We start from the raw sequence: 16,264 nt of genomic DNA, 5'->3' as shown, positions 1-16,264 counted from the left end.
GACCAGCCTGGCCAGCATGGTGAAATGCTATCTCTATTAAAAACCCAAAAATTAGCCAGGCGTGGTGGCACACGCCTGTAATCCCAGCTACTGGGGAGGCTGAGGCAGGAGAATCGCTTGAACTTGGGAGGTGGAGGTTACAATGAGCCAAGATTGTGCCATTGCACTCCAGCCTGGGTGACAAGAGTGAAACACCATCTCAAAAACAAAACAAAACAAAAGAAAACAAAACACAACAAACAGGTGTGGGGCAGGCAGGCAGGCGGATGAAGCGGGAAGGACACTGGGGGACACTGAAGCCAACTGGTGCTGCTGGATCAGGGGCCGGGAAATCGGTCACCAAGGCTAGAGCACAGACAGAGTCTGAGTCACAGGAGAGAAGGCTGTAAGCCAGAAGGACCGGGGACAGAGGCAAGTCCAGGCTTTTCCATCGGCCCTGAGAATCAGTGAAGGATTTTTAAGCAGGGCAATGAGAAGTCTGGTCAAGCTTTTGCTTTTCTGGGTCTCTCAGCTTCCTCGTCTGTGTAATGAGGTTGTGCATGGAAGTTCTGGGTCTTTCCCAGCCCTGGCAGGTTATGAGTCAACAGGGAAAGGAGGGAAAGAGTGGGAGCATCCAGCGGGGACCCCACTCTGCATACAGCCCCTTGCAAAGCACAGGGACCCAATGGCCACTCACACCCTTGGTCTGTTTGGCCATTGGCTGCACCCAGATCCCTGGTCCAGCCTGGGAAGTGGAGGCAAGCGACTGACAGTGTCACACACACTGCGAATCTCTCCAGGGCCTGACCCCCCTCAGCCCCCCTGGTTGTGCAAAGCAGAGGGGCCTTGGATTGTGCAGCAGCTCACAATGAAAGGAAGAGGGTGTAGGAGGGAGGTCCCTGGGCTGAACCTGGTATTGTTCTTGGGCCAGAAGAAAGCTTCCTCCCGCCTGGCCGCTGCAATGCTGGAAAAATGCCATCCAGCCAGTGAGAGTCAGTGCATCCTGGGGGAAGGCGGGCGCCTGCCGGCGGGCCAGCCTGAAAGCCGAGGCCCATTCACAAACGCCTGCTGGAGAGCACGTAGCCCTGTCCGTCCCTGCCCCCTCCGCCACCACTGCTCCCAGTGACAGAAGCTGGGGTAAACAAAAATAACCAGGCCTCTCCGCCCCCAAATTCACTGCTGCCAGGAAGGAGAATGAGACCAGAAATGGCACATTGGCTAATAAAGGAATAATGGATGCTTCACACCCTTGCGACACCTTCCTCTTCCCCCCAGCCCCGGCGGCTCCTTCCACAAAGGACAGAGGAAGGAAGATGCGGGACCAGCGAGCAATCTCCATCAACCAGGCCTGGCCCAAGTCACCAAGGGCATCGCCAAACTGGCTCAGGGAGCAGGAGGATTAAACCAGCCCCTGGAAACTGCTGAAGGACAGGGACAGCAGGACTGCGGGCTGTGTGACCCCTTTCATCATAGCGGGTGGATGTGTGCAGGGTGGGCCTGCCTCTGAGCACCTGACCGCAGGGCCACTCAGGCCAGCCCCGGGCCTGCTCACTGTCTGCTGGGCACCACTGCTGGCCTCTTCTCCACCCTGAGCTCATTCCTCCAGCAGGGCTGGGCCAGCAGCTCTTTGTCTGTGTGATGGCCTTGGCCCAGCTGAGACCTTGAAGGAGGCTGTCCTCAATCTGGCCTTCCTTGAGCCTACTGTCCTGGCTCCCTGTCCCATGCTGCCCTCCCTGAATGATTAAGCCCTCTGGTGCTCAGCAAGGGATTCTGGGTATGGTCTGGCCCAAAGTAGGGCATGAACAGATGACCTCTCCACTGGGGACGAGTCCTACTTTTAAAGGGCTGTAGCCTTTGTCCCTAACAAATAACAAAACTTCTTCCCTGGCCCCTGGAGGGAGATCCTGGAAACTCCCTTAGTCTCTAGGAGGAGGGCACAGGACCGGTCAGGCCCTGTCCCTGGGCTTCTGAATCCTCCTTCCATCCTGCATTTCTTTGCTCAAGAGCATTCGGTTGAGTCCCTGTTTGCTCCGATCCCAAGGCCTCCAGGGCTGCCCCCAGCTGCTTTCCCTACTTATAGACTCCCCTCCTGAGGACGCCTCCCACACTCTCCACAGCCTCCTTTTCTCCTGACCACACTTTTCTTCCTCCCTATAGGTCCCCCTCCGCTCCCCGGCCATCCCCCAAGGCCCAGGTCCACATCTACCTCCTCCAGGAGGCACAAATGCATGGAGAGGCATAAAAAAGGGGAAACTCTCACAATTGGCCTAGAATCAAGACTCCCCCAAAACCCAGAAACCTCTGTGGGCTGATGTGGTCTGATTTATCCAGAACAATTTCATGCAGGAGGTAAAACTGCAACAGTGCCATAAAAGTGGGGGAAGATTTCAGCAAGAAAAGGGGAGGATATACGAGGAAAGAGAAATGGGGTGAGCAGAAGACTCCCCCAACAGTCTTTTTTGTCTAAGGTCAGCGGCAGGAAGACAGTCACTCTTCAGGTCTCAGTCTCAGGAGGAGCTGGCGAAAGCCAACAGAGTCCCTGCCCTCCATCTCCCACCCCTAAGAAACCCAAGAAGGAAGCTGTTGGGCCATCTTCAAGCACGGTTCTTATCTGCCAAGCCTGCCGGTTCTCTGCCTGCTTCCAGATGTGATAACCCTTCATGAGGCCACGCCACATCTGTAGAGTATTTTTCAAGGTCACCAATCCCTGTCATTATATGACCTGTTTTATTATATTTTGGCGCTTAGCACAGATTTGCAGTGTTAGTTGATCAGGTATATGACCCCCAGCTTTATAGCAGAAGAAATGGAAGCTGGAAGAGAATCATTTCAGGTGAATTACTCAATGTTCTGTGTGCACAGCAGAAGGGCTCCCGGGTGACTAAAGGGAATGAGCTTTAGGATTTCTGCCACCTGTTTTAACCCTCAGGGTTTTTTGTTTGTTTGTTTGTTTGTTTTTTTCTGTTTATATTCTAGATAAGTGTTTGGCAAACATTTTCTGTAAAAAGCCAGATAGGAAATATTTTAGGCTTTGCCAGTGATAGGGTCCATACGACAAGCAACTGCAGCACAAATGTAGCCACAGACAGGGGGCCAATGAATGGGTGTGGCTGTGTTCTAATAAAACTTTATTTGCAAAAACATGGACTTGGTCTGTGAACCAGTTTGCCAATCCCTTAAATCCCAGCCATGGCCTGGATCATGGAGGTGGTACTAGAGGGTGGGCAGACTTGCCCAGATCTTTTGAAGCCTGCCCCACCCGGCCTTGAAAGTACAGGCTGCCTGCAGTCCCAGCTCCCTGCCTCCTGCCCCGCATGGAGTAAGCCAGGGAGGCCCGTGTGGGAGGCCTGTGTGGGAACCCCATCTAGATATGGACGGGGCCTCTTCCCAAGGAACTTTCCCAGTTGTCACCAAGAAAAGCCTTCACCTCTAGAATAATCATTTCTTTAAAAAAAAAAAAAAAAAAAAGATGCACAAATAACCAAAAATACATATAGGCTCGCCTCACAGAGCACGCTGTCCCTTCCCAGTGGACCTGCTACCTGGAGACAGGAAACGAGGACTGGAGGACTTCTGGCCCCATTTATTGTATGGGCGCCTATTTTTGTCCTGAGGGAGGAAGCACTTGGGGGTGGGGAGGTGACTGGGAGGGAAAGGGGCTCCCCTTCATAAGTGCCCCTCCTTGATGACTTTATATTATCTTGGACCAGCAGGGATGGGGGGGGCCACTACAAACCTGTCTGATTAAAAAGAAGAAAAAGTCATATTTCTTTCTCTTTCAAAGCTGTCAGTAGAGGCTTTTCTCTTTATCTTTCCATTTTTATTGCCTTTAGCCGTAGAGAGAAAAACAGAGATATCCACTTTCTTGTTCTTGCTTATTAAGGAAATGACATTCACCTCTAACTTGCTGTACGTGACTACCGTCTCCTGGAATCAGAAAATGTTTTTCCAGCACCTCCTCCTCCTCATCCTCCCTCCTTAGAAAGAGGTACCAGAGGAGTCAGGCTGTCGGGATTCCAATCCCCGCTCTCCCAACTCTGTGATGTGAGGCAAGGTATTTGATCTCAGTTCTCCAATCTGTGAAATAATAATAGAATAAACATCTCCCTGGGTACGTGTGAGACTTCAGAGACGGAATATGCAGCTGCAGCTCAGACAGTGCTCATCATGGCCGCCTCTGAGCTGGAGGCACAAGTTCTGGACTAGGGTCTGGTGGGAGTCCCTCTGGGGCAGGGGCAGGTCACTCAACCCATATCTAATGGGCCCCTGGATGTGCCCCAGGGGGAGGTGCACTCTACTGGGAGAATGCAGACACAAAAGAAATAAAGCATGCCTGCGATAGGCGCTGGGGGGAAGAATCCAGTGACAAGGGGCAGAGGGAGCGTTCACAAGGCCTTACTGAGAAGGCTACATCTGACCAAAGACATGGGCCTGTAAAGTGAGGTCTATTAACAGCACGTGCTCCATGGGACAATGTGAGGGTAAGACTAGAAAAAGCAAGGACCCTCTTAATTCTTGGAACGCGGAAAACACTCTGCAAACGCTCGCTAGTGTCACTATTGGTGCATTATGCTCCTTGCTGAATTCTCATTAAGGGAACATGAGGAGAATACCACGTCCCTGTCTATGGGACAGGTGCCAGCACCTGCACTGAAACTCAGTCCATCATGGCTATAAGACGGCACGTGGGATGTGTCCTGTCTTGTAGACACTGTCTTATAGACGATGCCTATGAGAGATGCCTGATCCGTACTGGTGGCCTGAGTGCATAAGGCCAGACCTCACCTCCACAGGACCACGGGGTGACACGAAGCCACGCTTGCAGGGTGCACAGGGCCTGGGGCGGCGAGGTGGGGCACGGCTTTCAGGTTTTCTGTTCTGGGCATCTTGGGGCACTTTAGTAATCCTCTGCCTTTGAGTTAGCATGTCCTGGAAGCTTCCAGAAGACTTGGCAACAGCTGACACAGCCCTAGGGAACAATAAAGTCACTCCTTCCCACCTGGAGGGCTGGGAACCCAGCTACCACAGCTTCAACCCCATTGTGGGGCAGCCCCAGCCCTGGTCCCAGCCCAGGACCCCCGTCACCAAACAGCAATGGCGCCACCTGCTGGGCAGCCAGGCCGTTCCTCATCGGCTACCATTTTCACTCCTCTGGGAGTAGGGGACACTTGGGTGTCATTTCATGGAGCCGTGATTTTCATTTTGAAAGCTCATTTGTCCCTCGGATTCTTTAGAGAGTTGGGGGTGGGGAGGAATCTCTCTCTGTCCTTGTCTGGGATTAGGCAGAGGAACGAGGTATTAATCCTTTTAAACACCAGCTCTCACTGTCCCTTCCTTTGGCCATCTCCCGTCTGAAGGCTGGACTTGGACACAGATTCATGAGGCCAGAAAGCCACTTCCCGTCCCCGGGGTCTTCTGGGGACCCTCAGTGAAGAGTGCTTTGGGCACATTCCTAAGGCCAGAAGTCCCACTTGACCTACTGGCATCCACGGCTCAGCGTGGGCGCTAACCCCCTTCACAGCAATGGGCTCCCGAGTCGCACTGTCTGGACAAGGCCAGCAACGTGGGGGCAGGGGAGCTGGCCCTGCTGGGTCGGAGCCATCTAATGACTAACAGCAACAGACACAGAATTTGGTTTCGTTTCAAAATTTCCTAACAGGCAAAAAGAGAAGTCGGTTGGGCTAGACAACTCCTATTGTCAGACCAAAGACAGCAGATAGAACGTTCGTCTGGGAGAATTCAAGGGTAATGACCAAAATGCGTCCTGACAGAAAGCCCTGGACAGGACACTGGATCATTCGACAAACAATTTCCTTCAAGGGGGTGTGTCTAAGGCACAGAAGCACAGGGCAGCGTATGGGACAGGGAGGTGGCATTTCTCCATGAGGCGGAGGGACCGGTGCCCTGGAACCTGAGGAAACCTAATGCTCACCCGGAGGCAGGGATAACGTGCCCATGAGACTGTCTTTCCCACGCCAGTCGTGCCTGGAGAAACTCCTCAAGTCACACCTCAGGGTAAAGGGGTCCTGGGGAGTGGTGGGGAGGGGGGGACGGCTCAGACCAGAGATGAGGTGAAGGCAGGGTATGCAATTGCCTTCACATGGAATTTGGTCAGGTTAACTCAGAACTTAAGTTAACTCAGAAATTAGTCAAGTTAACTCAAACTTAGAAAGTTAACTCGGAACTTAGTGAGTTAACTCGGCTTAGACTATGGATTACAGATTATGCAGCTCCATCTCCCACCAGCCAGCGCCCATCCTTCCACACTTTGTAACTCCCCCAGCCCCTCCCCAGTGGGTGTCCCCCTGCAGCCCTGGTGTGGGCAGTGTGACCCGCACCCCCCACCAACTCCATGGGAAGGCAGCCCTCCCTCCCGGCCGGTGCCGCCCTCCTGGAAGCAGCCTGTTCCCAGGGGCCCGAGGGGAGGGGCGGGTCCTCTAGAGGAATGTCATGCCTTGACCTAGCAGGGGACATGTGGCCAAACAGGACATATTTTAGGACACGTGGTCAAACAGACCCTACACCTTCGTGTGGCTGCTATTTTTTTTTTTTTTTTGAGATAGAGTCTTGCTCTGTCGCCCAGGCTGGAGTGCAGCGGCGCAATCTCGGCTCACTGCAACTTCCACCTCCCACGTTGACGCGATTCTCCTGAGTGTGGCTGTTTCTGGCACCTCCCCATCCTCTCCCTTGCTGCGGGAAGGAAGGGCCTGGGCACTGAGTGGGATCATTTTCAGGACAATGTGCATGTGCGGCGCTGAGCAGGAGGCATGGCGGGTGAAGACGCCTTTGGCGACTGGCGCTGGGATCCGGGGACTTCCCACAGCAAGCGCCTGACTGGAGCCTGCAGAGCGGTGCGCTGGTGCCCTCTAGTGGGAGGACACCGCCATGCAGCCACCTGTCCTGGCCTCAACTCCAGCAGGCCCCGACCCTGGGGCCACACTCAGAGCAGGACTGTTAATGATGGGGCTGGGCTGCCACATCACTGCCAGCGTGAGAGCCTGGCCAACCCCTCCACTCCTGAGATAGAGATCGCCAAAAATGCCACCAGTGCACCAGCCTCGTGGATGGCATTTGGGGCTTCCCTGGAACCGCAGTGTGAGCCCGAGTGTGTGTCTCAGCGTCTGCCTTAGCCTATGGCTTCAACACTCAGAACCATGATTGAACCCTGGATCCATGGCCCAGCACCAGAGCCTGCGGCTATCCCCTCTCCCCCAGCCCATCAGAGTTCTTGGAGAGCAATGCCAGGCTCAACTCGCCTGAGGCTGCCGCCATGTGGATGCCGTAAAACCTGGCTACTGGTTAGCTCCTATCCGGGGTACCTGCTCCTCTCCCCCAAGCCACCAGTGTGGGAAGGAAGGCCTTGGGGACCGTTAACACCAGCAATAGACTCTTCACTTAACTAGCTCACTAAATGCCTTTGCAGGGTGCAGAAGCATTCCTGGCAGCAGGGTTCCCAGAGGTACGGTGTGAGTCCTGGACACAGACACCTGCTGTCTACCCTGTTGCCCTACATCCTTGGGGGGCTCCAAGGGCCTGAGTCCAGCAGCCCTAGAGATGAAGGTCCCTGAGGTCAGCACTGCAGTGAGACTCACCCCGGGATTCATTGCCCCCTGTGGAAACACAGCCAGATGGGGTCATCAGGGATAGGGGCCTTGGCTTTGGCTGGAGACACCTAGATGTCAGATCTAGCTTGGTGTCACCTAGCTTGGCCAGACACCTAGATGTCAGCATCTGACCCACACCGGAGGCATCACCTCCTAAGACCACTCACTGCAGCAAGTGCTCCATGTGTGACCCACTGAGAGATAAGCTGGGGCTCCCAGGAGATCTTCACCAGGCATTCAGTGTGGGGTCCACTGGGGCCCTCTGCTTTGTCGTCAGCCACTATTCACGCCCCAGACTGCAGGACCTGCAGCAGCACAGGGGAGGAAGGTAGGGTGTGCTGGGAGAGGACCAGACTTTGCCCTGCAGGGACTGTGACCTGGGCAAGGCACCAGCACTTGGTCGGCGTTCACAGCTTTCAATGCAGTGTGTAATCTACGCACGTCTCAGTTCCTCTGTTAGGCTGTGCTTCTCTTGGGGAGCTGTATCTTATGCAATCAATTCTCTCTCTGAAAGGCTGGGGCAGAGCACTTGTCGATGAAGACGAGTTGTGAGCAAGTGAAGAAAAGAGGAAGATTTGGTGCACCTGGATCTCACAGAACAGCTGTGAGCTCCCCTTCTTCCCTCTCGCCTGCAGGAGAGTCACGCCCTGCAGTGGGGGGGGGGGGGGGGGGGCGGGGCATGTGAGTAGTTCTGTCCAATGGGCTCTGAGCGGAGCTGATATTTCTGGCCCAAACCATTTAAGACCTAGAGCAGGGTTGTCCAATCTTTTGGCTTCCCTGGGCCGCACCAAAATAATTGTCTTGGGCCACACATAAAATACGCTAACGATAGCCGATAAGCTTAAAAAAAAAACTGTAAAATATCTCATAATGTTTTAAGAAAGTTTACAGTTTGTTTTGGGTCATATTCAAAGCCATGCTGGGCCACGCTCTCTTTGCCCCTGCCAGGGCCACCTGGATACCATGGATTGAGATGGCAGGGCCACAGAACACAATCCACCTGGACCGTGGAGTCCCCAAGGAGCTGTCCTGGAGACCAGCTGGGCCCTCAGCAGAATGTCAGGAAGTTAGAAATAAAATTCTGTGTGTGATGCCACTGAGATGTGGGGGTTTGTTTGGTATCACGTCATGGCCTATAGTGTCTAATACAGGAGGGGATGGAAAAATCCTGTTTTCTTTAAAAAAAAAAATGCGCCCCAGAAACCACACCAAGAAGAGCATAACCAGGTTCATGTTGAGGTTCTGCTGGGAAGTGATGGGAGAAACTCGGAGCTGGGGGACAGGCTGAATGTCAGGACAGACACAAATCCTACCTTTCTTCCTGCCTTTCTTTTACGCTCCAGACAACACAACAGCGCATCTAGAAGGCAGGTTCTTCAGCAGCATTCAGTCTAGAGCCCCTGGTGCAGGGGTTATGAGGATGAAGGAAATGGCCCAGCCCTCAGGCACCCTGGAGTCTAGGAAAGGAGTCTGTCAGTTACATAAGCAGGTGCGATATGGTGGGAGCCATGGAAAGGGATGGGGGCAGGGGCTCTGGGGAAATGGTGGATGGATGCCGGACTCTGTCCTGTGCATCTGAATGGGAGGTGTCCTGAGCCAGGACAAGAACAGGCAGAGAACAGGAGAGTGAGGTTCCAGGCAGAGGGAATCCACTGCCCATGAGAAAGCAAGGAGAGATGGAAGAAAAGATTAGGGGGAGGGAGTGGCAGGGCCACAGGATGGCAGGGGAGCCTAGGACAGAGGCTGGTGAGGGTACTGGGAACATCATAAAGCCTCCTGCTTACTAAGGAGTCTGAACAGGGACAGAAGAGGCCGGAGATGGGGGCCTGGGGCTCTGTGGGTTGAGAAGATGCTGGGTACACAGTTGGTAGGATCTTTATGCCCATCTTCTTCTGGGATGCAGAAATAGAGGGCAGGTGGGCAATGGGCTTCAGGCCAGCCTCCCTTTGTCACCCTCTTTCCTTCTAGCTTACAGGTGGGGAGGGGAGGCCAACCCTGATTTTTGTCTAAGAAAGTCTCTAGGAAGCCCACCTATCTCTGTACAGGCTCAAGACTCCCATAGGAGGCTGGAGGTCCCCAGGCTAGATGTGGGCTTTCCCTTCCATTTGGGGGTCTTCAGCTAGATGCACAATATCTCCTAGGGGAATCTGGAAAAAGGAGAGTCGCTTGTACCTGGGAAGCAGAGGTTGAAGTGATCCAAGATTGTGCCACAGCACTCCAGCCTGGGTGCCAAAGAGAGACTCTGTCTCATAAAAAAAAAAAAAAAAAAGAAAGAAAGAAATGCAGATTCCTGGGTGTGATTCAATGAGTGTGTGAGTGTGGTCTCCAGCCTCCAGGAGCCCCCATGATTCCTGCTTTTGGGGATCCACACCTCAGTGTAGGCCCTTCCCATATTGTACCAGGGTTGGTCTGTGCAAATGACATACAGCAAATGGCAGCATGAAGCTCTGTTGCTTCTGAGATCAGGCTATAAAAGAGTATGACTTCTGTGATGGAATCTCTATCTCTCCCCATCAGCACTTGCTTTGGGGAAAGCCAGCTGCCATATTCTGAGGGCACTCAGCAGCTTATGCAGAAGTCCTGGTGGCAGGGAAGCCAAGGAGGAACCCAGGCCTTCCACCCCCAGCCACAAAGGAACTGAGGCCTCCCACCCTCAGCCACAGGAGGGGGTCTTCCAGCTCAGGTGTGCCTTCTGATGGCAGCATCCCTGGTCATCAGCTTGACTGCAAGCTCATGAGAGACCTTGAGCCAGAATCACCAGCTAAGCTGCTCCCAGAAAGTTTGTGGGTCATATCTGTTTGTTGTTTTAAGCTGCTAAGCTTTGAGCAATTTACTGTTACACAACAGTAAATGAGGAATACAGTGAGCAGACCATGTAGATTTCAGGACTTCGGCAGCTCCGAGGTGCAGCTGAGCTACAGCACTGTGGCCTGAGACTCATCTGCTGATAGTTGACTGAGGACAAGCACATCCAAGTGTGTGTCATAGAAACATGTGATGTGTGTGTGTGCATATGTGTGGTGTATGTATGTATGTGTGTGTAGGGTGTGGGCGGATGTGTGTGATATGTACTTGTGTGTGCACATACATGTGTGGTGTGTGGTATGTGTACTGTGTATGTGTACATGTATGCGGTATGGAATGTGTGTGCTTGACATGTGTGGTGCATGTACGTGTGTGTGTACATGTGTGATAGATGGTGTGTAATGAGTGTGTGTGTGCACGGTTATCAAAGCCCTTCTGCTCTAGACTGACAGTGGAGACGGTGGGTGAAGGCCTCCACTACTAGCAGCCCTAAGAGCTTAGCACCACATGTGGGCCCTGGAGAGCCCAGAATGGTCACTGATTTATTTTCCTTGAAAAAGAAGAAAGGAAAAGAAAACCCTAGAATGTGAAACCTCAGAGGGGCCTTGGTCTGACGATACTCAAAATTTGTTTAGTAGTGGAATTATTTCTCCACGTGAAACCCTGTTAGAATCCTGATTTAGAGACACCAGCCAAGTGGTCTGGGTGGGCCCAAGTGGTCTGGGGGCTCCTGCAGCTTGCTGCTTCCGCCTCCCAACTCCCCCCAGCAGCACCCAGGGGCATGCCAGGGGAGCCCTGAGGGTTTCACAGTTTGCAAACCTCTGATCTAATACAACTGTGTCATTTTGCTGATGAGTAAACTGAGGCCCACAGAGGAGAGGTCATATGCATGGCTCTGGCAGACGTCCAGAAGGGGATTCTTCTGACCTCTAGTCCAATCTGTCTCCACTGCCTGGCAGGCCGCACAAAGGAAGAATCAACCAGGGTCTGGGTAACCCACGAATCAAGGTTCATCATCCGAGCTGCTGCCCAGCAGAAATGCCCTCTTCACCAAGAAACCACTCACCTGGGGGTTGGGGCAGGAAATCCCCCCTCCTCCCTCTTCTTAGCAGAGGCGGCCACCATAGCCTGGTCCACCCTCAGAAGGTGGGGCTCGATGGCCGTGTTGAGTCCTGGGAATAATTACAGCAGAGACCAGCATAGCCCCCACTGCGTGCTGGGCATCATCCTCAGTACCTCAAGTGAATGAATGTGCTTGATCTTCCCAGCCACCCCATAAAGTAAACATGGTCATTTCTCTCATCTCACAGTGGAGGAAACTGAGGCAAAGTGAGAGTACGTAACTAGCCCAAGACTTCCGGGTTAGTCAGTGGCAGGGCTGGGATTCCATAGGGTCCACACCTGGGTCCAGACACCAAGCCCTTGACCCCCAACCTCCCACCTAGCCAATAGCCCAGCTTTCCTTTCTCTTCTGAGCAGGAACCAAAGGTCTTCCATTTTGTACCCTAGAGGAGCAAAGAAACAGCTCCCAAACAACACAAGGTGTCAGATCTGTTACTTTTCCAGCCATGACTCCCAAGCCTCTGGCTCAAAGGGTACCAAGCAGTCAACACCCCACCTAGTGCAGGGGGTGGGGGGCGTCTGTTTTCTCACCTAGATCAGGGTGTCTCAAATGGACTTCTATCAATGATGAATGCTCTTGACATTTAGAAATGGAGTGATGGTGGTCACTTCCGAGTACTTGACCCTTTTATCTCTTGCGTCAAGGCTGGCTTTACATTAGCAGTGATGATTTAATATAGATCCACCCCACAGGGTGTTTCATGAGCTGATACTCTGCCTGTGACTTATACGTCCCAGCCTCGGTCCTACCGATTGATTATTTCTCCTGTCAAATTTATAGGAAAGTGCAAGAAACGTACAAAGGACATCCACGTCCTCCTCACTCAGATTCCCCAACTGTTAACACCTCCCCACGTTTGCCCTCTCTCTCCCTCTGTGTCTATATATCATTATCATCAATCTCTTTCTAAGCCATTTGAGGAGATGTTGCAGACAGGAGGCCCATATCCCCCAAACATCATAGTGTGTATTTCTCAAAGTCAAGCACACTCGCCTACATGACCATCACACTGCCTCCAAGTCAGGAAGCTGACATCAAAGCAAAACTGCCATCCCACCCACAGACCCAATCACATTCTCCAACTGTCCCAACAAGGTCAGGATTTCCTTCTGGTCCAGGATTTCAGCAAGGAACACATGTCGTATTTAGTCATTTGCCTCTTCAGTCTCCTACAATCTGGAAGACTTCCTCAGTCTTTCCCTGTCTCTTGTGTCCAAGCAGTTATAGAGAGTGGTCCTTACACTCATTTCTGAACAACCAGACTCAGGCTGTGCTTTCTTGGAAGGAAAACCCAAGAAATTATGTTGGGTTTTCTGTGTGGCACATCAGGGGCATATGGTGTCCACCCATCTCATCACTAATGATGTTACCTTGATCACATGGTCACATTGGGGCCTGCCACGTTTCTCCACAATAAAGTGGTCATATTTCTCTTTGTAATGAGGTGACCTCTATGTGTGCTCCAGTTCATTGCCTGGAGAGTTTCCAGTCTGCAACACAGGGAGGGCAGTGCAGAGCCTGGTGGTCTCAATGAGCTAAGATGACAGGGTTCAAAATCCCTGGAGTCCAAGACAATTTGATTTGCAAGGCAGAGTACCAGAGAGGAGAGAGCCACATACAGAGAGAAATCCAGAAATCTTAGCCCCTCAAGTCTTTGGGTGAGTATTAATTTGTCCATGTGCAAGGAAATTTCCGAGGCACGGAATACATAGAATAATCCACTGAGATCACATAGGGCAAATAGTTTGTGTTTCTCCAGCTGAGGGGAAACACCTCCTAATACACAGAGCAATGGGTGGCAATCTCAGAAGGGTATTGATTCAGCAATGGAGCAAGATTTGCCCTACACCAAAGTCTTCCAACTCTAACCAAGCTTAAAAGCAAGTTTTGAAAGGATCAAACTGCTTTTATGTAATTTAACTGTGATCTGGAATAAAACCCAAAATATCTAAAGGGATACAAAAACAATTAGCACCCAATAATGTAAAGATTCTAACATCTGACATTTAACATCAAATTACCAGGCATGTAAAGAATTGTATGGTCCATAACCAAGAGAAAAATCAATAAATCGAAATAGACTCAGAGATTATGTGGATGACAGAATTACTAGAGAAGGACTTAAAACAGCTATTGGCAATAGGTTCTATATACTTCAGAAGATAAGAGAAAGCATGAGGAATAGAAGACATATATATAAAGCGCACAATGACCTTCTAGAGATAAAAACTACAATATCTGAAATGAAAACTATACTGAATGGGATTAACAGTAGATTCGACACTACAATAAAATATTACTGAACTTGAAGACATAGCAATAAAAACCATCTAAAATGAAACACAGAGAGTAAAGAAAGACTTTAAAAAAACAAGCAGAGCTTCAGCGAGCCATGAGAAAAGATGAAGAAGCATAGAATACATACAATTGGAACTCCAGGGTTGGGGGAAAGTAGAAGAAATAATGGCTGAAACATTTCCAAATTTGATGAAACTGTAAACCTACAGATCCAAGAAACTCAATAACTGCCAAGTGGGAAAAACCCTGTACCAAGGCATATCTTAATCAAATTGCTGAGGTCTTAACTGTATCCTCTATTGTCCCTCACTGATAGGCTCAAGGCATGAACAGAAAAGAAACAAAATGGCAAAGGTACCAAGAAGAGATGAATGGATATAGGTAAAATAGCAAGAGAAGTCTCAGGAGAGAAGGGAAGGGTGGTACAGTGGAGTAGAGTGTGGTGGTAGGTTACAGTCACTGGCAGCAGCAGGCTTAATCATGTGGAGGGTCCACTGCTTATACACCCCTGCAGCAGGCCCAATCTCATTCCTGAGAGCAGCTAGACTCCTGCTGTTTCCACCAAAAGTCAGCACTATAAGCATCTAGAGACCTGGTTTCACTGAGTGAATCCTCTTTGTCCTGGAACCTGGACGTGATTCCAGGAAGGAGGCCCAATCAATAACAAAAAGAGCAAGCATAGCAGACACCTGGAGGCCAACAGGGCAAGTCCACTGTTCAAAAGCCAAGAGACAGCCCCAGCCACATTAGAATCCCTTCCAGGCCTGCTAGCCCCACCTGAACACACCACAGGACACTCCACCTGCAGAGAGGCTTTAGGTCAAGGGATAAAAACTTCCAAATTCCTCAAGTTGCCAGAGTATGGTTCATTTCATCTCTAGGGCACATCAGACCTACCACAGGGCCTTCAGCATTTCCAAGTAGGCTGTCACACATACTGTCACAATGGGACACCCTGGACCATGGCAGGTACCCACCCCTGCCCACCTATTACTACCATACATGTGGTTACACCCCTTGCTAAAACAAGGAGCCAGCAGGAGTGCTTAGGTTAGGTCAACAAGAGAATCAGGATTCCAGGGGTGGGGTGGGCTGTTAGAGAACCCACCCTGCACCTACCTGCCAGGCTGGAAGGACCTTCTCGATGTCATTCAGGTTGATGCCATCCCCATCTTCCAGCTTCCCTTTGCCACACCTGGACCAGAAAAGACAGAAAGGGGTTGGAAGGATGGCTCATTCATGCCTCCTGTCCCAGCTGGCCAGCAGGAGAGGAGGGACAGTTAGCAGATATACGGTGCTGCCTGCCTTCAAGCCCCACAGAATTACCTGTCCCACCTAGAGGAAATAGCCCTAGAGATGGGCGGGTGGGGGTGGCTCCTCCCCTAATACAACAACCAAGCTGGAGGGAGGTGGGAGAGGAACCAGAGTTCCCCTTGATCCTTCCAGGCAAAGAAGCTAAGCTCCTTGCTAAGGAATACCCTAAAACTTGTCACAACTCCTGTCAAAGCCCATCCACCCTACCCTATTATGCTGAACAGAAGATTAGTGAACAGAGACACAAAGCAACTTTCTCAAGGTCACACAGGCTGGCAGGGGCTAGCAGAAAACCCAATAGGGCTTCCTTCCTTCTCTTTTTTTTTTTTTTTAGACAGAGTCTCACCCTGTTACCCAGGCTAGAGCACAATGGCATGATCTCGGCTCACTGCAACCTCTGCTTCCCAGGTTCAAGTGATTCTCCTGCCTCAGCCTCCTGAGTAGCTGGGATTACAGGTGTCTACCACCATGCCTGGCTAATTTTTTTGTATCTTTAGTAGAGACAGGGTTTCATCATGTTGGCCAGGCTGGTCTCGAACTCCTGACCTCATGATCCTCCCGCCTGGGGCTCCCAAAGTGTTAGGGTTACAGGTGTGAGCCACCATGCCCGGCCAGGCTTCTTTTCTTCTTGGCTTGACTCTGGGTCAGTCAAGCAAGCCTGTTCAGATACTGTATGCTTTGTCTTCATGTTCTCTGGGAGTGGGCGTGCCCTTGGGCCAGAGAGGCTGGCCCCAACTCCCTAGCCAGTGGTCTGAATCTTTGGCATATTTAAGGGTGCAGATTCTGAAACCAGACTCTCAGGGTTTGAACCCAGCTGTATCCCTTACCAACTGGAGACTTGTACAAATTGTTTAACCTCTCAGTACTCATTTCATCAAATGAGATTCCTCATTTGTTAAATAGGGATAATAGTGTCTAACATCTTAAGGTGGCTGGAGGATTTAATTAATTGATGTATCTGGAGTACTTAGATGCTTAGAACTGTGACATCACACAGTAACAGTATATATATATATATATATATATATACATACATACACACACACACACACACACATACACACACACATTTACACACACATTTACAAACATGCACACATATACACACATTTATATAGTCTAGCTTATATATACACACATA

At 51.1% G+C, this 16,264-nt stretch overlaps 1 protein-coding gene across 9 annotated transcripts in view; it reads right to left on the bottom strand.

Annotated features, from left to right (window-relative positions):
- The window catches only part of CTIF (cap binding complex dependent translation initiation factor), a 323,679-nt gene that overhangs the window by 186,327 nt on the left and 121,088 nt on the right, over window positions 1-16,264 (bottom strand). For all 9 annotated transcript variants that reach the window (XM_032259411.1, XM_032259409.1, XM_032259415.1 and 6 more), the window contains one exon: window positions 14,929-15,004. In XM_032259411.1, the coding sequence (XP_032115302.1) occupies window positions 14,929-15,004 (76 nt within the window). The remainder of the gene's footprint in view (window positions 1-14,928; window positions 15,005-16,264) is intronic.

This window comes from Sapajus apella, unplaced genomic scaffold, assembly GCF_009761245.1.
Source record: "Sapajus apella isolate SASKATOON/1434 unplaced genomic scaffold, GSC_monkey_1.0 scaffold109, whole genome shotgun sequence".
NCBI classification, from domain to species: Eukaryota; Metazoa; Chordata; class Mammalia; order Primates; family Cebidae; genus Sapajus; species Sapajus apella.
This window is presented reverse-complemented; position numbering and strand designations above follow the sequence as displayed.